At 36.6% G+C, this 21,929-nt stretch overlaps 1 protein-coding gene across 1 annotated transcript in view; it reads right to left on the bottom strand.

Moving 5' to 3' along the window:
- snd1 (staphylococcal nuclease and tudor domain containing 1) overlaps positions 1-21,929 on the bottom strand; it is a 167,285-nt gene that overhangs the window by 96,954 nt on the left and 48,402 nt on the right. Inside the window, exons 14-16 of the mRNA XM_077234280.1 lie at positions 21,757-21,829; positions 19,261-19,402; positions 1,492-1,601 (exon numbers count right to left, since the gene is read on the bottom strand). Coding sequence (XP_077090395.1) covers positions 1,492-1,601; positions 19,261-19,402; positions 21,757-21,829 — 325 coding nt within the window. The remainder of the gene's footprint in view (positions 1-1,491; positions 1,602-19,260; positions 19,403-21,756; positions 21,830-21,929) is intronic.

Below are 21,929 nucleotides of genomic sequence, written 5' to 3'. Positions count from 1 at the left end.
TGTATCTTAATTTTAATACATTTTTCATCAACCAATTGCCTGGATTTAATAAATAAGCAAATATAGCAGACAATATAATCATGACATGGAGGCGCCTGCGCGGTCACTTGCATTGCACGTGAACTAGAGCACGTCTCATCATAAATAACCGAAACTCAGCTTATGTCTCACAGACACAAGAAATATATCCATAGAAAGCTTGAAATGTCTTTAAACGAACTTAATTCAAAATTAAAAGAAATAGGCTACTCTCTGGTTATGTAATCCATTATGTGCATTTCTCTCTATAGGCACGTTCACTTCGGAGATGGCGGTCGTCAACTTCATCTTTGCAGTCAACACAGAAAACACTACTTTAATAATAAAAATCAATGTACGCGTGTCACCGGATTTACAAATGCGCATGTGGCTTGTTTCATATGTATTAAATAATGAGATATTATGTTGACATTATTTTTCGTTTTTCAATTACGGTTTAAAAGGAAAAAAGGCATGGACGCAAAAGTACACGGACCTTATTTGTGTGTATACACATACCTTAATATTTGTGTGTATAGACATACCTTACTTATGTATAGCAGCCATATAAACTGCAATTAGTAATATTAATATTTACTACATATTTTTGGATGATTGTCTAAATGAAAAAAATGTTGAGTAAAACTAGAAAAATTTTATTTAATTTATATTTAAATTCTAACACTAACGTCCAAAAAACAATTATTTTTCTATGAGCATGGAAATATGTAATCTTAAAACATATGAAAGTATGATCGCGTCTACACTGTCCATTAAAATTGACTGGCGGTCTGACACACATGAAGTGTCAACACACTTCACACTAAGTGGATCACAGCCCACTCTTTTCCTCAAAAACTCCCATTTCCTATAACAGGCAAGGCTTAGTTTCACTGTGGGTGACAGAGGTCATTAGGACTCCATCTTTTTTTATTTCCTGTCTCTTTTGTAATTTTCAGCAGAATGTCCCTGCGTCCAGTCTCTCTGTAAAGTTCAGGTTAAAGTTAGGCTCTTAAAAAAGCTCCTCATTAGGCCTGACTACACCCCCAACCTCATTCACACAACATTAATGGAAACAGCACCCGCAAAGCGTCAAGCACCCTGAGGAAAAAGTAAGAATAGTGTGCAGGTAAGTGATTTTCCTCATTAAGTGTCTGAACTATCATATATCTGTGGTTCTGGAAATGTAATTTGTGTGACCATTATTCATAAAGTAACTGAAACAGATAGACATTTTCTCTGAATAAAGCACAAAAACAGCAAGTTGGTTTCCAACATGTGTTTGAGTATCTCAAGTGAAGACAGCAGTAAGGAGACAGGCCAAGAAGAGAATGGACAGATAGTTGTCACAAAATGACCGGCGAGACCAAACATCACAGGCACTGTCAAATCAACTATAGAAATGGGAAGTCTAGAAACAGCTTGTGAAGACCAAAGCGACAGAAACAGACTGTAAATGACAGGAGGCCTTACCTCTCTCTGAAGAACCAGCTCTTTGGTGAACAGCATGGCTTCATCACTGTACGGTTCTGCCACCTGCATCCCACCTGGCATGTTTCGAGACCCTCGGGGACACTCAATACCTGCACACAAAAACACACAGAGTGAGGGTGGGTTGTCTCTTTGCAGAGTGTAAGTAATGAATCAGTTGAAAATATTGTTTAATTAATCATTTGTGCAACAAACAAAAATATTTCCATAACTACCCATGAGGTACTTTTCATGTACTATATCCATGTAGATTAGGGATGGACGCTATATCGGGCATATTGCCCAATACATGTTGATTTTTAATGTAATCAATATCGGCCCAATAAGAAAATAAGGCCGATATATTAAAGCCGATAAAATAATGGATTATTCCTTCAGCTGAAACACTTCAGATGTGCACTGTTCGCCATGATGGTTTTGAATTGCTAGAAATATAAATTACTAAAAAGGAAAATACAACTTGGAGCGCAAGTCTGTCATATAGGCTACAAAATATAATTAAATGTGATAATGAATATCCTAGATTTCTGCCACAATAACATGATTCCAGTAAGTATTACTGCAGTAAAACCATGGTAAATGCAGTTGATTTGTGAACTGAAAAGTCTTTAACAGGATCATTGCGGCTCAATGTTTCTCCTGTTTTCCGCATCAGTGTTGCTGACAATTTCAATGGCGTTATCCTAGTTTAAATCACAGAGAAATTAGTGGTTTGAATCAGAGACCTGCACCAAACGCTTCTTACATGGATCCGACAGAGCTGTTTAGTTGTCACGTGATCGAAACCGGTCAGTAATGTAAGGACTGGGCTAAGTGGGTGAATCTGAATAACTAAATACATTCTGCTAAAGACCAAAAATCTCTGAATGTAAATTAACCCAAACACACACACACACATTCCCCCACCAGTGAAGACCACACTCAGGACAGAGCGTGGTGTCCGCTTACAAGACATTTTATGACTGATCGGAATGTCCCAAAGGAAGTGGATTCCAAAGCGAAAAGGAACTTCTTTTCTTTAAAAGACATTTAACCAGATATATTCGATGTGGTTTTTTTTGTGTGTCCATTTGCCCATGTCACATTGGAATGACTATGATTTTATCGTAGCTTAAGGTGAATTATAAATACCTTCATTATGCATTTTAAATATAACTGTCTATTCCCATAACTTGTACACATAGTTCTGGACACCTCCAGAATGCTTTCGGTGTGATCAATCAGAATACGTACAGTAATATCCAGTAAAATATAGTTTACTATGTTTTCCATCTTTGGAGTGAAAAGAGACCAAAACTAACATCACTGGTGTTCTTAGATAACAGCGTTTACGACCCAAAGGAATGTTCACAGAACTGTGGCTCTCTCTGAATTCTAACCAAGGAGGAGAAATTAATCCTGTATTCATATATATATATATGCTATAATATATACACTTGAGAATTGTATGAACAATGTATCTAAGTTCCCTATTTCATGAGTTGCCTTTTTGTGGTTTGGTCTATGTTTCTCGACAACTCTAATGCGATAATGTTTTAAACTTTGCCAACTAATGTTTAACCAAATCCATTTGTGGCAAGTTTGGTCTCGATAAACTCCAATCTTCATTCCCCATTTGTTAATTGACATTACATTTTGCTAAACTTGTGACACATTAGTATTATAAGAATTGTGAAGATTCTGCTCTTAAACACCGACGAAATTAGGGTTTCAAATGTCTCTCTCTTAGACAAAGAGCAATAAAAACCAAAGTCCCGCCTGTGAAATTCCAATCCTCTAATTGGCCAAGTCAACAGGAAGAGGCCGGATTTCTCCAAGGTGATAAATGACGCTTCCCCCCTCCGCTCGCTCTGTTACTTCGCCTGTCTTTGTGTCATAATGTAAGGTCTCGCCTCCGGGCGAGCTCTTCGCCTTTCTTTTATTTGTTTCTAGTTTAGTTTGTGTTTTTCAGTCTTAGATAAGTCTCCGTGTTTAATTCCAATCGACGAGTGAAAAGAACACCGCGTGACATATCTCTTCAGCAAATCCATCTACCAGGGACCTTTAAACGAGCGCGCGCTCGTTTTGAAGGAGAAACACGCGCACGTGACCACGTGGCGAGAGACGCACACACGCTTCTTCACCAGCCATGCGAAGATGTGACGTTAACTCCGCGTGATTTCCCCGTAGAGATCTTTATTTCTTTTCTTTGTTAGTCAAAGTTTTGTTTTCCGTAGTCGACTCTGTTCTCTTCCACAAAGTGAAAAGAACTTAGCCGAACTATTTTCCTTTGGTAATGTTACCCCAAAGACTTGGAAACTCCGTTCAACACGCGCGCCAAGCAGCACCCAGTGACGCTTCCTAAAGGACTCCGCTCACGCACGCGCAGGAATGCCGCGACACAGAGAGACCCAGAAACTTAAGTATATCTCTTTATAGAGCTTCTAAGAAGCATTAAGATGATGTTTTCGTGTTGTTACAGACAGGGGACTGTCAGGGGGAATGTTGCCAATGCTCTCTCTCTCTCTCTCTCTTCCTCTTCCCCTCTCACACGTGTTTCCATTGTCCACACTCTATGCATTTCTCGTTCATCGATGCCTTATCGTGTATTGTTGTTTATTATGTTTGTAAATACATATATCCCATGTAACCGTAGTAAATACATAAGTAGTTCTGCCTTATTAAATTCATTATATTCATCTGATTGATGTACTGCCTTTTTGCTCATTTTCAAGTCCCTTAAGTGCCAAAAGATCTTATAGCAAAAAGCTTACAAATTAAAGATACTTTAAAGAGTATGTGTTTATAGGGCAGGAAACCCAATTCTTGTGGCCACAGAATTGCTTTTCCTGAAATCCTATAAAGTAAGATGATATTGTGGAGTCCCACAAATATTAGTCTGACAATTGAGCTAATTAATTTAGCCTGTTTTGTAAGACGTGGTCCGTGTAGTTAATTGCAATCAACTTGTGGTTAAGTGCAAGGATACACAGACATGCATGCAGGTAAAATGACATACCATCCCTTATCGGGAGTTTTATTAACATGTAAGACTGATCTAATCCAAACATGTATGAATAATTATTAATTACCAATTATTAATTATGATATGCAAATTCCCCACGGATTAGATCCGCCCCAGAGTCTTTACAGTAAACATTCGCTCTTTTGGGCCAATCTGATAAATGGCCTGAGTCGTGCAGTTCAAACGAGTAGCACTGTTTTTCGTTTCTCTTTTGCCACGTCTGTCATTTAATGCATCTCATACACAACAAAAATAGAAAACTTATCAGGCAAATTGGCAGCTGCACAAGTGATAGTTCTAACAAAATTGTCGCAGGGGAAAAAAGGTTGCAAAACGCCCTGTAGTACAAAAGGCTCGTTATTTTATCATAATAGAAATCCGCCCACATTCCCCAAAATAACTAAAAACACAAATACAATAAGCAGTCATTCGGCATTATCCAGCTATGAGAAAGGAAAGGGGGAAAAAAACACTGAAACAACTCAATTATCTGGTAATTGTCAGTAAATGGACCCAAAATTAGCATTTAAATTGCTCCAGGCGTCCGATCTACTCGAAGGCAGAACACGATTTCTGACAATAACAGGAGTGTTTTCAGAGCGGACGTTTGTGAACTGGTTGAAGAGCACATGCATGAGAAACTTGCCTGAAAACCTATTAAGAACGAACCTATCTCCGACTCCATCTCAAGTCAGCAGAACGTTGGTCTTAAAAGCATCTTAAAATTTACACCTTGACAGGCTCTTAGTCAAATGGCATAATTTAATAACACAGGCCTACCAAGCCTTGACCTCCCTGTTAAAGAAATCAGTTACATTAGTAATACAAATATCTGCACATAAACATTATCTACAGAACGGCTGCTATATCTACTCAAAACAGAATTCGGAAAATGAGACACGGACAATAAAAGTGCAGCCTTGGAAAGAGAAATATTTGAAATCCCATTTACAAAAAGTTCCAAGATTACGATAAAAATGTCTCAAACGTTTTTTTTTTCTTGTTTCCTTGCAGCTCTCAATGAAAGGATCTGAGTGTGTATAAGCGATTTTCTCTCGAACAGACGTAATGACTAACAGTCAACGCCTCCTTGCGCGGCCTTGAAAAATGGCATTACACTGCAGAGCATGGGGCTTCAATACAAGCGCCGAACAACAGCAGCTCAACCTGTTCAACCCTGACTTCCTCAATTACATCAGAACCATCATACAATTGTTAGCCTTGCTGATTCAGAGATGTCACGTGGCGCGCACAGATGTCAGCTTCAAGAAACTGTTCAGAGGGCTTTTTGATTGGTTCATGTTACACAATGAAAGTATTTACTTTGACCAGAAAACTGCATTGACAACACGCACACATTTTTTTTGTGTGTGTGGCTGTGTGTAAACCTGTTCCAGAATCAGTATTGCGCCAATTAGGCTGCCTGTGACCATTTACGTAGAATATACATATGCTGTATATTGCCAATGGACTCTGCAACAATGTTGTTTAGATGCTCAACTCGAAGAAATGGTGCATTTTTACTCCTATAGCCCTTGGATAGGACATCCTTATAACTTCAATGCAGTTCAGAGAGTATTTGTTTCTGCTGAGATATATAGACAAGCAAATAATCAGAAAACACCTCGCCACAATTATAGCTACCAAAATATTCAGTGCCTTCTGTAAAGGAGACTGCAGCAGAGGTCCTGCAGAAAACTAAAACGCTAGCTCACTCACTCTCTCCCTTCTGGCGCTCAATATCATTGTTCTTCATAGGAGACATGGAATACTACATGGAGGGAAACGAGAGGTTTTGTATCCAAGTTACTAGTTGTTGTCAAAAGTAACGCTTGCTTCAGTACCAGACTAATATTTAAAGAAACAATAATGTAATTTATTCACATGATGGCAAACCAAAATTTTCTGCGGCCAGTCTTAGTGTCACATGGTCCTTCAGAATCATGCTAAAATGCCAATTTGGTTTCTTATTTTCAATGTAGAAAACAGATTTTTTTTAATATATATATATATATATATATATACACACACTCACACACACACACACACACACATACCAAAACGCCATTGTTCCAATTTATTTTTTTCATATTTACATTTACCTTAGAGGAGTGGAAGTCCAAAAGAATGCCGGATGTTGCTGTTTCTGAGAATCATGACATTTCATTGTTATTGGGGTCAATAAACCACCATTGCAAGCATGTGTTAGTCATTCAAAACTTCGGTTTCTGAGAAAGTGAGAAGTGAATGGTAATTATTTTGCTGTAACTCAGCTATCTGGTGTAACTTTTATATTGAATGTATTCAGAAGCTGTAGAAAACCATGCACAAATCGCTGTCACTCTCCTTCCCAAAGATGGAGAGGTTTAATAAGATTTTCTGAAAGGCGATAGGCTAAACACAGCCTATCACCAATCACACACACAGAAACCTCAATAGCACCAGTATATCTCTAAAGTAACTGCTGCGAATGACACATGGCTGCAGCAGCGTTTCTGCATCCAAGACCTGATTCTGACAGCTCCATGTTTTATGCAGGAAGAGACAACGACTTTCTAAGATGAAACTCTATTTTCAGGCTCTCTCAAATACACACACCTAGGTTATGAGTGTTTTGTCAGGGTTATATTTTCTGACAATTCCTCCTGATCTAATATACAGTAAAACATCAAATTACATTATAACTTGCTCCCTGTATCAGTCACACGCGCACAGCAAGTGGAACATCCAGAACATTCTGTTACAGAAGACACTGCTGGCTGCTCCCATGGAGGGAGAGATGGAAAATGAAAGGAAGACAAGAAGAGATTTAAAGAGGACGGCTGAAGACAGGAACACCGTGTCTAATAACTTCAAGTGAAGTCGTAATAAAGGCCTGACAGTAGTAGGCAGCTGTCTGTGTGTGTCTGCAGAGGAGATTTTGACTGCAGGGGTTTTCTGCACTGAAGTGATTCACACAGAATGGCACTAATTTTATTTATTGCTGCTATGGCTTATGTTACTTATGTAACATCTGGAATGCCCATTTCTAAAGATATGTCGATAAATATTGTGTTATTGGTTGCTGGGCTTTCAATTTCAGAGAGATTGTGGTGTGTGTGTGTGTGTGTGTGTGTGTGTGTGTGTGTGTGTGTGTGTGTGTGTGTGTGTGTGTGTGTGTGTGTGTGTGTGTGTGTGTGTGTGTGTGTGTGTTAAAAAAAAGAGAGAAATTGGGGTAACACTTTACATTACGTTTTATTAGTAAACATTATTGTATCAACTAAAATGAATTAACCATGAGCAATACATTTGTTACTGTATATGTTAATCTTTGTTAACAAAAAATACAGCTGTTCATGGTTTATGCACTCTGGTTTATGCACACAAAAAGTATTCTCGTCACTTGATAAACTTATGGTTGAGCTACTGTAGTCACTTGGACTATTTTAAACAGTGTTTACTAACTTTCAGGGCCGGCCAGTTTTGATACCAATGGAGGCTTCTATGGAGGAGTGATTCAGCTCTCAGATTTAATCAAAAATATCTTAATTTGTGTTCCGAAGATGAACGAAAGTCTTACGGGTTGGAACAACATGAGGGTGAGTAAATACGGACAGAATTTTAATTTTTTGGTGAAATAACCCTTTAATGCATGCTGTATAAGTGCAGATCACTATTAGTTCATGCTAACTAATGCAGTGAACTAATGTTAACTAGTGAATCTTATTGTAAAGTGTTACCGAAATCAGTTTTATTATCTTATTGAATATCATTAATAGCATTGTTTATCATAAAATTATTTTTCCAGGTAAAAAAAAATAATCTCTGAAATAATTTGAGATGTGAATAAGCCTTAAAAGAACACTCATGACTTTTCTCTCCTTAAAAAAAGTTTTTGCACAAAAAACATACATAGAACTTCTGAATAATATGCCAAAAGTTCTTCAAACTGAGCTGGGAGAGAGTTCAGACCGATGCCATGCAGCAGCAGCTGTACACCAGCATAAACTACCACCAACGCGTGAAAATTTTGGATTCAGTCCAAAAATGTCCATTTTATGGATGTTAACTAAGAGACTAATAAAAACAGATGAAAGGGGTTAAAACAAAAAGACAAAACAACAGTTAATAAACAATGCATCAAGAGTTCCCACACTTTTTGACTAATGAATTATTCATGGTTATTGGATAAGAATTTTTGTCATCAGTTTAGAGACCGTGATCACAGAAGATAATTTCTAGCTAGGGAAATATTTTAGACATAATATAAAATCTAAAATAGCAATTATAGATAAAAAAAAATTAAAAAAATTATATATATATTATATATAACTATTAATATACTACCTTTTATTGAGGCCAGCCTAAGGCACACCTGTGCAATGTTGGAGTCCTTTCTCCATCATGATACATGATTGAAGCTAGCCAAGACCATACTGTAAAAGCAGGAGCTTTGGCATTAAAGACAAAAGAAACCTAGAAAATGCAGCGCTCTGTAAAAGCACTTTGAGGCCTTCAACTGCACTACCACATAGAGAACAGATGATGTTTGTAATACAAAAAACATCGCACTACTTTTCCTCAAGAGAATCACCAACAAAGTGCAGCACTCAGACAAGACACTCTCTCGCCTGAAAACAGATGACACGCTCTTAGCGTAGCTATACGCTCTGTTATGTGATGTACAGAGTAATGCCCTGCGTCACTGCGGCTCCTTTACAACAGGGTCACTCTTCATGACATTAACGTCAATCAATTTGTGATCATCGCAGCCAAAACAATGTGACAGCACTAGAGCTTTGAGTGAAAATTGTTTGCATCTGAGAACTGTGTGTGAGAGAGAGATCCTTTTTCTTCAAATAAAAATGTCTGGACTTATATAACCAAGCACAGTTTCGAGCTCGGAAACCAGTTTCTCACTATGCTCACCCACGTGAGAAAGAGAGAGAATTGTGCAGTCTCCCATTTGATCATGAAAATACTTAAAAGCAGTTTTGAGTTCTGGTGAAATACAGAAACAGACACATCAATTAAAAATGTACATTACCATTCAAAAGTGTGGGGTTGATAAGAATGTTTTCTGTAATGTTTTTAAAAGTAGTATCTTATGCTTATACCAAGACTGCATTTTTTTGAAAATACAGTAAAATCTGTTAAAATAACTGATCTCTATTTTAATATATTTTAAAATGTAATTTACTCTGAAGACTGGAGTAATGATGCTGAAAATTCATCACCAGCGTCACATGATCCTTCCGAAATCATTCTAATATGCTAATTTGGTACTCAAGAAACTTTTCTTATTTTCATTGTGGAAAACATTTGTGCTTCTTAATTTTTTTGAGTAAATTGTGATAGCTTCCCGGATCCTCTGATAAAATCGTCTATAAATGTCTTTAGTGTCACTTTTGATCTATTTTTTGTTTTTGTTGAATAAAAGTACTTATTTATTTGAAAAAAAAAAATCAATCTTACAAACCCCACACTTGAATGGGAGTGTCCAAATGCAAATAAATATTCTAAGCCACCGTTGGAGAATAAAATGAACAAAATGTAAGTTGACATGCACTTTTTTTTACGTTGACAGTATACTCGTATAAGGCCGTTTATGGTTGATGTTCAATTTAGCATCAATTATATATAAATACATAAAGGTACCAAAGCAAAATGTTGGTAGCCTACTGAAAAACTCCAATCCTTACTAACCACTAGGCATTTGCTTTGGCCAGAGAATGTCTCAAAACAATCTGAACTAAAAGCTAATGACTAATAATAATAATAAATGAAAAAGCCCTTTGTTATGTCCCGCCCCAACTGCCTGAACAGAAAATATGTCAGTGCATGAACTAAATTCATCTCTATATAAATAGGGTCTCTCTCTTCTCTTAAAGCTCCTGGATAAAAGCACATTTCTTCTCCATATATGTTCTACTTGTGCTTGATGAATTAGCAGAGCACAACAGAGCTCTCCATTTATGAAAGATGCAGGACTGAGGACAAACCAAGGCCAGACCTTAAAAGTAGGAGCATTGACACCAAAGACAAAGGAAACCCAGATAATGCAGTGCTGATGCTTTTGATGACAATAAACAAGGAGAAATGGAACAGAAAACACAAGATGGCGCTTGTGTTTTCACACAAGTGTGAAAGGCACAGGAAAAGTTTCTTCCCACAGGCTATTTCCCTCTTGAACAGTTAAAGTGCAAGTGCAATTCTACACTTTTTTATCATTGCAATATCCTGCAAATTCATTTAGTCGTATTTATTCATGGTATTCACAATACTACAAATATGTCCACAGTCTGCAAATGTTTATTCAGACCTACTGTCTCTTTATACTTTTTTAGTATTTTTTATTCTTAAATGTTATGCGTCTTATATTTACATGTGAAGACTGGAAGCTTCAATAAATACCAAGGCAAATGAGCAAGCACACCTGGCACACTCTTTCTGATTCTAATAAAAGGGTTGCATTCCAGACTAGAACTTGAATACCTTGAAAGAGCACCGTAGCTCAATAAGTTCAGGATATATGGTGTTTAATATGAGAGACCGATTTCTCATAATTAAAGCATAAAACACCACCATGTATCCAACTTGCGAGTACTCGCACACGACCATGGATTGGCCTGCTCCAGAGAACCTGAGCTTGGAGCAGCTCATCAAAGTTGCATCAGGACCAGAGACACCCTGAAGAAGGAAGAGCCCCCCTGCCGATGCCCCATCTCACATACACCTCTGTTGAAACACACCCCTTTGATGTCTCCTTCAAACCTCTCCTCCCTCTTTCTTTTTCATGTGAAGACAGCAGTCTTCCCTCTTTCACGCTTTCTCTTGCTCTTTATAGGCAGGAAGGAAGGACACTGTTGTGTACTCTGTTCTAAAATCAAACAAGTGAACTTTCTTTCTGATCGGTGCTCAGGAGGCCAAACCGAGGAGGGGAGCGCACTTATACGCAACGCACGCTTCGAAAAGAGCAGAGTCACAATGCAAAGTCCCAAAAAGTATTTGAACAGTTAAAACCAAATGAATGCATGAATTTGAATTAAAAATGTTTCAAAAATACAGTGAAAATAGTAATATGATGCAAAGCTGAATTTTCAGCATCATTAGTCTTCAATGTCACATGATCCTTCAGAAATCATTCTAATATGCTGATTTGATGCTAAAGAAAACAGTTGTCCCACTTAATTATGTTATTTTTTAATGTATTTTATTTTTTACAACAGGACTTTGTTTTACATTTTGTTTTGTATAGAAAGAATTTGTTTGAAATATAAATCTTACTTGTATCTGACTTCTATCTTCAATCCACCCATATTATTGTTAAAACAAATCAAAAACTAAACATTTTATCTTTTTTTTAAATAAAATTATGGTTTATGGTATAAAAAAACCTTCTGGAATCATTAAACAATTAAATTTCAACAAAAATGTCACTAGAAAACACTAGATTATACTGAGAAATTGAAATATTAAACATTTGTAATTATAACATTAACTTTGGCAGCCCTAAAACAGTAAAATAACTAGAAACCTAAAACTAAATTAAAACCAAGTTGACTAACCAACTAAATTGAAAACAAAATAAAGAACAATAACTAAACACATTTAAAATCATAACCCTGACACTAAAAACAGAGGGGCTTAAATAAAGTAAGCTTTAGCATCATTTCGCCACGGATGCAATTTGGTTTGATAATTGGTTTTCTAATGCAACAAAATTCATGAATTTTATGTGTGAAAAAAAGAGTCCAGATGCTTTTTAGGGTCACTTTAAATTCAACCAAAGTCCACAACATCCAGGTCACCTTTCTTTTTTTTTTATCCAAACAAAGCTCTTTAGTCAATAAGAACACAGGCTGCAGCCAAGGGTGTGTTTTAAAATGCCAATTGTTCTAAAATGCCTTCCTTTAGAGAAGGTTAATGACCCTAGACTGAAGAGGAGGGCTTCTTTATTCTAGCCAGAGATGTATTGCTATGGGTTTGACACTACTCAATTTCAAGAGATGAACAAACATTTTTCTTTTAAAAAAAACATTTGAACAAAACCAATGTGTTTCCACTCGTTTAAAGGGTAATATTCTAAAAAAAAAAAATTCCCTCAAAGGTTTTTGGACAGTCGTAATTCCGTTTTTGACGTGACCACAAAGTTCATCAACCCTTTTGGCATTTAATCTTTAAAGTTTGAGTTACACTGTGTTTTCTTATAGTACAGCAACTTTCCAATTATCGCATTACATTTCTTGTCGAAATAGTTTATTCGATTAAAGTTTAACTAAGAAATGTATGATATTTATATAGTACAAATTCAGTCCCTGCTAATGTTTTGCAAATGAAGCTGTAGCACCACACCAGGCCTGCTTCAACATCTGTTGAAGTGCAACAACACCGTGAGCCACGATGATATCAGTGGAAAAGACGCATTTAAACAGGAAAGAGAGCGGGAAAAAATAGAGCAAGCAATGAAGCATTTCTGCCCTTTTAATGCGGTAACCTTTGCTGGCGCGCCTGTGGGTGGAGAGGCTTTTGCCATAGCAACACTAATAGGGAACTGTGCGCTGTAATGGAGGGTTGAGTGACAGGAAGCTATCCTGTCTCTCTTTCCTTCTTTCATCGGAGGCTTTGGCATTGTCTGGCCTTTCAACCACAGAAGGCTGAGGGTCCTGTTGATTGGACGGCTACGATCTGTGGTCTAATTTAGTACTGAGCTCATTCATGCAACAATCATGTGGAGAATCTATCTGTCTGTATGGACACACACAGATACAAACCCACAACCAATCTAATGAAGAGATGTGATAGGATATGTATTCCTTTGTGCACAATTGTTTCATTTTACATCTAAATGAGAAAATACAATTGAATTGCCTTCTATGGTTTTTAAATAAAGCTAATTATAAATGACTACACTAAACCTAAGATTCCGTCGTCTTTGCTCATGGCCGCTCAACTCATCAATTTTAAATCCTAGAGATTGCATTAAAACGCAGACTTTTCCAACGAGATATCAATAAAAGTTTTTGAAGCATTGCCTTCACACATTTTTCAAATATCGGTCAAATTTGTCCCCGAGCCAAAAACCATGGATTACTTTTTTAGAACTATAATAATCTAAACAAATTGTCAAATAAACAACCCAATTTCAATATTTATTGTGTAAGAATTAGAGAGTAAAAAAACAATTATTTTTTTTTAAATAATAATAAAAAAACACCTGGCATAGTTTTCACCACACAATTTGACCACCAAATGCTGTCCCTATGAAAAGAGCTTGGAAAATGTATATGAATGTCTAAGAAAAGTAAAATGTAAATATTTTTATCAATATTTTTTGTGTGCCATTTTCAATCAAGCATCAAGTATGTCCAGAAAAAAAGCTTAAATTTTTATATTTAGGATACATTAAATGCTTGGTGAAATTAACAATACAAGTAGTTTGAATAAAATTCTAAATTTTTGAATATTTTATTTTAGAAAATGCAATTTATCACAGAATGCTATTCAGTAAAAAAAAGTTGCTGCCTTAAAATTTAAGTACAATCAACTTGGATGTTTAAGTCACTTCAACCTAAATTACAATAAACTGACTTAAAAAAATTGTTGAATCTTATACAAGTTGAAAATTGCTTAACTTTGTTGATGAGCTAAAGCAATGTAAAAACATATGTTGTCATAAGTTATTGATCAAATAACGTTTTACAGTGTATTGAACAATATATAATTTAGTTTTAAAGACAAAAATACAATGTACAGATTTCTCCTGTGATGCGCATATAGCTGACAAATAAAACAAAGTAGTGAGAATATGAAGAGAAATAATTTACATTTCTAAAGATCCTCAAGGTTAAAAGTTGAAGAAACACTAAGTTACGGCATCTAGTACCAGCATTTAATGACCCAAAACTTGACCCCTTGGATCCACACAGATATGAGATCTCAACATGCAACCATAAAAATAAATAAAAAATCATACAAATTCCGAATGCAGAGGAAGGCCCGCAGGTAACCAAACACAATCTAAACTGGTGAGTTTTGGCATAATGCCCAGTGTCGACAAGTCAATAACCTCTTGAACTGTTAAAGATCTGACATATGAGCTGTAGCACATTTTACAGCCACAAGTACTGTCAGTCTTTTCCTTTTTCTGATGAAAAAACAGCTTCCAAAAACACTAGAAACTTCAGAAGGACCTGAGCCAGGAGACCAGTGCCCGGTTGCATAAAGCACCTTAAGTGTAATTTTCCCTTAAGTTCGCCCTTATGTTTCCCTTAAACCTAAGGGTGTTGCAGAAAAAAGAAACCTTAAGTGTTACTTAAGGGGTTCTTTAAGTGAAACGTCATAAACACTTAGAATTTCCCTTAAATGCTGTTTTTTCACTTAAGTAATTCCTTAAAAAGTGTTAAGTGTTGCATATAACCCCTTAACGGTCATTTCCCTACGTATAACTTAAGATTTGGAAATCGTAACCTTAAGAGTAACGCGGACAAAAATAAGACGACATGGCTGAACTTATGTAATTTTCGTCTGTCAGCAGAGTGGTTCACCAGGTTGAGGGGGCTCTTTCCCGTCATTTAAACGCAACGGTCAAGCTGTTGGTCAGTTTTGTAATCGTTAGGTCTTAACACTGTACAGCAATAAAGCGAACTCTTCACCACGGTGCGGTGCATACAGTCTTAAAAGCGTAGTCTTGCTTAATTTTACCTGTTTTGTTGGCTTCTTTCTTATAAGCGCTCAGCTCTTTTTTTGCGACCAAAGAGATGTTTTCATATTTTGTAAGGACTTCCTGAACCGTCATCATTCGCTGCATCATCTTCATTGCATTGATTTTTTCCGTTATTATTTCTTCCCACTGTTTCTGGGTTTTTTTTTTTGCTGCAGTTACATTGGGATTTAGTTTGCTTTTCAAAATTGTTTTTCTTTTATCCTTTATCCATTCCGATATCCTAGCCTACTTTATTTGATGAAACTGCGAAATTGCTAGTGTTAGTGTTTTGTCAATCCAGGATGGGTGTCGTGAAACACTTAAATGTTTCCCTTACCTAAGAGAACCGTTTAAGAGATTATATGCAACACCCTTAAGTTATTCTCTTAGGTAAGGGGAAATCGCCCCTTAAGTATCATACGTAAGGGAAAAACGTAAGGTGCTTTATGCAACCGGGCACTGATCCCAAAGTACCTGCGACTGAAAAATTTGGATAATTTTCAACTCAAACCATCAGCTGAATCTTACTCTTAAACCCTCAAAACAAACTGCTTCAGGAAACATCCCAGCCTACATGATCAAATCACATACAACCAAGAAAGAGAGCAGAGTCAAAGTGGAGGAAATGCATCTGAAAAAGATTTTTTTTTTTTTTTTAAAGATGGCGTTTTTTTTTCCCGAAATCCCTCATAGGAAGAAAGATAATTGCAAAAGGGAAAAAAATGGAGGAAGGAAAAGACGAAAGACACACTCAGGAACAAATGACCAAATTAATTGAAATATCTCCAATGACGATATGCACAATTAAGCACAGTGGGGGTGGGAGGTGTCTGTTCTCCATTGGGGAAAGTAGAGACAAATAGATGGAAGGATGGAGGCTTGCAGAAATAGATGGGCAGCTCTGTTCTCTGTTTTCAGGGTGAATAATTAGACCTGATGGTGAGAGGACAGAAATAAACTCCTCAGAAATAACACAAATCAGTCAGCGGCTTGTTCTGAGTGATATGGAGGAAGGTTGAGGTCGGGGTTGGGAGGACACTAATGTCAGTCTTGAAGAAATTGAGCGACCACAAGAAAGTGACAGTCTCTTTATGTAGTCTAATGAAGCTTGAATGTTTGTGCACCCCATATGCAGAACCTTGCAATGTTCCCATGTTGTGTGCAATTCCAGCAAATGGTCAAAATCCCACCCTCCGTTGATCCAGAAAAGATTCGATTTGTCGAAATAAGCTTGGTTATTTTTTTTTGGCATTCAATTAGAGATCCTAAAATGTAGCTTTTTGGTGTAGATGTATAAAATAAAATGAAGTGCATAATACTGGAATATCTGGAAAACATGTACTTTCTATTTTATTATTATAAAACGGTAATGTCAAATTCACTACATTTTAAATTGCATTTATGTCATTTTTATTTTTACATTTTTAAAACAATGCTTTTCTCTGAACTTTTTTACGAACATCTTAGCACCTTATTGTAGGCCACTGGGCAACTCCTAACAACAGAGTGAAAAATCCTCATCTAGGTAGTCTTGACTGCTTATTTTAATTTGAGGTAAAATTGTAATTAAATTAAATTTGAAGCCACAAACAGCCAGTGATTTAGTCAAATAGTCTCTTAGTGGATTACTAAGCTAACTGGATAGGCTAAGCTAACCAGTTAACCTGCAAAGCTACTAGTAATTAATTATGCTTTAAGTGTTGGATAACATGGTAATACTACTAAATAGGATGTTATCCATTAACATTAGTTAATGCATAGATAACATGAACTAGCAATGAGATATACATTTTTGACAACATGTTAAACTTGGTTAATGTTAGTTATTAAATTGTATAGTATATTTGGTCATTATTGTTGAAGTACAACTTTTGATTTTAAAAATGTATTAAGGGATAGTTCACCCAAAAAGGAAAATTAGCCCATGATTTACTCGCCATCAAGCAATCCTAGGTGTATATGACTTTCTTCTTTCAGACGAATACATTCAGAGTTATATAAAAAAAAGCTTTATAATGGCAGTGAATAGGGGGGGACATAAATTAGAAAGAACAAAACACCGGTCATGAAGTCTAAATGAACTTTTTTAAAGAGAAATGTCAGAGGATTTTGATTGAGTTTGTTTCCCAGCCCTATTTGTTTGAACCGCAAGAGGCGCAAAGCGTACGCTACTCCAACATCCTACGTCATACATTGCGTCAGGGTTTACTCTTTTGGCGCAAGTCGACTTGCATAGGCCATCTGCCGGAAGCTAGTTATTTTAGTTTTATAAAGTTTTAAATATGGATGTTTTCTTACAAAATCCCATCGCTTTTTTCCAGAAGGCCTTTATTAACCCCCTGGAGTCGTATTGATTACTTTTATGATGGACTGATCCATTTTTTGGACTTCAAAATCAGGACCACCATACAATACCATTATAAAGCTTGGAAGAGCAATGATATTTTTAATGCCACTCCGATTGTGTTCGTCTGAAAGAAGATACACCTAGGATGGCTTGAGGGTGCGTAAACTAAAGGAACTATCCCTTTAGTACATTACCATTCACGCAAAAGTTTTGGGTCAGTCAGCCAGGACATATTCAATTGATCAAAATAGACAGTAAAGATATTTATAATGTTACAAAATAATAATTTTTAAATAAATGATGTTTCTTAACTTTATAACTTTCTATTCATCTAAAAATCCTGAAAGGGCATCATGGTTTCGACAAAAATATTAACTATCACAATTGTTTTCAACATTGATAAGAAACGTTTGAGCAGCAAATAAGCATATTAGAAAGATTTCTGAAGGATCATGTGACACTAAATACTGGCGTAATGATAATAACATTTACATACATTTCTTTTTAAATAGAAAAATTATTTTAAATTGCAACAATTTCAGTTTTTACTTTATCAAGTAAATGCAGCCTAGGTGAGCATAAGACCTCTTATGTAAATATTACAGACCCCAAACTTGAACAGTAGCCTAAATGCTGATATGAACAATGTTTTGAAAAAAGTTAAATGTTACTGATAAATACCCTTAATCACAAACGTCCATATAAAAATGTCAAAGGGTGAAGGATTTGGCAGCACACCTGCAAATGTGCCAGCAAGAGCGGCAATTGGCTACATGCAGAGTCCTGATTAAAGGTCAAATGTCACAGATGCTCCACCGGCTTCCCTGATGTGCAGCAGTGATAGCTGTACCAGTCCACACACTTTCACACAAGCATGTGTGCATATATGTTCCACACAGAGAGGGCAAGGAAACTCAAGGAGGAGAACAGATGCTAAGTAGCAAGACCTCACAGCCAGTGAACGTGACACTTAACCTTCCATCAGATTGAGCCCTTCAGATCCTCATCTTGCCTTTGGGAGGTCAGAGGCATAGACAAAACGCCTGCACTAAGCTCAGCTTTCCAGACCTGGCAGAAAACACCAGCCTCCACAGCTCAGAGGGGAAGGACAGAAGGTTTTCAATCTAAAACTACTAGCAGAGCATCTTGAGAAGAAACTCCTTCCACAAAAATCACTCACCGTTAAGCTTGAGGCAAGGAAATGTGAAGAGATACTTTTATATGGTGCATGAAGCATGTATGAACTATTTAAGGAATTTTTCTTAGAAAAATGAAATTGTCATTTACTAGTTCTCTATTAAAACCTGTATGACTTTCATCAATTGAACAAAAATTATTATAGTAGAATGTCTATGCAGTTTTTTTCCCACATTGAAATGTGACCATGGTAAGCAAGATTTCAATAACATTTTTGGTGAATAGCATTCCAGTCTTTCAACGGCTTCAGAAGTAATATCGCGAGATGTATAGAGCACAGCTTCACAGCCCCTGGACACTGACCACTTTCAATGTATGGATGAGAGCAATGGCATGAGAATAAGAAAATGACAACAACATTTTCATTCTTTTTAGGTGAACTGTTCTTTGAAGTGTTAAAGAACTGAACAAAACAAAGCGTTAGACTGGTTGTGCAACAGCGGTCAGATGCCACATTGTGGTCGTTATGTGGTCACAGATGGTGGCGTAGTTGACAGGCCGAGGCCGACTGACACTTACCAGCGAGCAGGAAGGTGATGAGACATGTCTCTTTGGGCATGTAGAGTTTGAGTCTAGAGCCACTAAACACGTACTCTACCACAGCCTCCGAGCGGCCCGCTCTCTGCAGGAATGGCAGGAACTGTTTCGCCTTCTGTGTCTCCTGTGTAAGAAAAAAAGAACATCAGTGATTGAACTGGTGTTTAAACAACATATGAAAAGAAAGATTTACACATTTGTTACACTTCGCAGCTGTTATTGTGCCATTTAGACCAGTTTGGTTTTGTGCAAATGATAGAGCAACATTAAAATTTGCAGCTGACATGACAATTACCCAGAGATGCAAACTCATCAGGGGTGAAAAAGGTGACAAAGATGTGACCCCATTCCCCCCAAAAAACACATTTTAATTGTAAAACTTAAAAATTGAACTTTTATTAACAACAGAATTGTACAGTATAACTCAAATTTACGGAGACCTACCTTTTCTCTTTTCTATTCATGGAGGTAAAGTGGAAAATGTGCAATGTTTTAGTGGATGATTTCTGCCACCAAAATGAAAATGACATTAAATTTGCCAAAAGGTGACAAGTTTGCATCCCTGATAACCACGTTTGAGTCAAGAACTCTTTTTTTTTTTTTTTACGGAATTTAAAAGTGGATCGATGGCATGTTTAAATGTATGATTTTGTTTTTAAATTATGCCAAAAAAATGTATATAAATGCAACTTTTTAATAATTCATTTATACAATTTCTATGATGCTATTAGCCCCTTTTTTTCACAAATTTTTTTAACACTTAAGAATGTGGCTAACTCAGCTGGTTGTAATTTGTAATTACAAATTAAAAGTATCCAAACTAATGTAACGTACATTAGTTTGGATACTTTTAATTTGTAATTACAATTGGACTAGAATGACAGGCCAAGTGGAAGATAACAGATGGTGACACCGTGACCCATTATGGGAGAAGGACAGCTCTATTTCAAGAGTTTTCTGGCCAATATTATACTTTTAGAATTGAGATTAGCCATCTTGGTTTTGACAGGTGATGGTTTGGGGTGTAACAGAGACACTTCAGATTTCAATCAAAATATTGCTGGTTCTTGTGACTCAGTTCACCACTTCCACCCACTGCAGCTGGAAATACAGCCCTGACCCACACATAAAGAAAATGAAAAAATTAAGAGAAAGAAGGGGATAAAAGAAAACAAACACATCCAAAGATAAATGGCCCTTTCACAATCCCAATCCAAACGACATTACTCTGACTGTCAGTCATATAACGAGGGAATCTTGTTTCTGGATGAGAAATGAGAATGTTACCATTTAAGAGTGACACTCTTCTCTCGCTCTAAATGCCTCCTACACAAACACGGGTATAAATAACATCCTGAAAAAGTTCGCAGACAGCTGCCATACACTTCATTAAAACCTCAGGAGCTCATTCATAAATGCAGAGATATGAGAGGAAGGAGATAGTTGAGGAGAGGTGAACAGGAAGTCAGCGGCTGTGAAACGCAAGTTGCTTCACACACTAAGTAAACAAGCCTGTCACCCAGCAAACGACATTTATAAGCCAAGTAAAATTTAATCTTCATTTGGTGAGGCAACCAAACAGGATTCGCCTAAAAACAACTTCAGAGCTACGAGCGCGATGACTTTATGGGTGGAAAGACTATTTTTAGAAGGCTGTTCATTAATTTAATGGGCAGGGCCGTAATGCAGCAATAAATCAGCTGTCATAGGGCGAAGCTCTAACATCAAAGATTCGGGAGAGGATTTTGGAATATAGAAGACATCAGTAAAGCCATTCAACATTCAGAACACGGTGGTCATGGGTCATGCTCGGGCCCAAACTGAATTTTTCTATTATTTTTTTATTCATTTATTTTTCAAACAGATGTTTTGGTTTTATTTTGTCTGTGGGATGGATTTAAACAGAAAAAAAAAAAGTGTTAAGCGGAACAGAAAATTCCACACGCTTATGAGCAGTGTGGAAACTCATGTAAAAGTAAAGTAAAAACTCAGGTAAAAACTTTTACACTGAAGACAAATCATATTGGTCAACAAATATCAATAAATATCAAATAAATATGCAAGGTGAAAAATCAAAGAAGCAAAGATATTTAAGCGGAAAATAAACTACACTAACCAATACTTTTAAATTAAAACAAACGATAGGGGATGTGATGTAGTGAATGTTATGCCAGTGTATGAATGGCTAAAGCTGGGTAAAAATATTGATATCCAAAAATGTAATTTTCAATTTATTTGAATAGTGCTGTCCATCCTGTGGATATCACTCTTCTGCAGAAATCAAATTTTACTTCAGTTATGAGTACGCTGACTGGTTCTTTTAATGAACAGTTCAAAAAGTTACTCATTTGAATAGGTCTAAAACAATGCCATATATAACTAACTCTTAGATAAACAAAATGGACCCAAACAAATAAATCGAAGCAAATACAAATGTAGGACTGGTTATGATAGGGGTCCCAGAACGCACAAACTTACCCCTGAAATGTCTGCCACCCTGTGAATAGGTACTTCTTTCTTGCTGTGAAGTCCTTTGCCATTCTTGATCGCCCTGCAATGATTCAAGAATTGTGTTAGTCGAAATGTTCAAAACGGGCCTCCAGAATATAAAACCATTTTTGCCCCAGCCTGAGACACCAACCCTTAAACAA

This window comes from Siphateles boraxobius, unplaced genomic scaffold (assembly GCF_051911475.1).
Source record: "Siphateles boraxobius isolate OS27281-9 unplaced genomic scaffold, OSU_SipBor_1 19, whole genome shotgun sequence".
In the NCBI taxonomy this organism is placed as follows: domain Eukaryota; kingdom Metazoa; phylum Chordata; class Actinopteri; order Cypriniformes; family Leuciscidae; genus Siphateles; species Siphateles boraxobius.
Note: the sequence above shows the minus strand (reverse complement) of the source record. Positions and strands in the feature narration are given on the sequence as shown.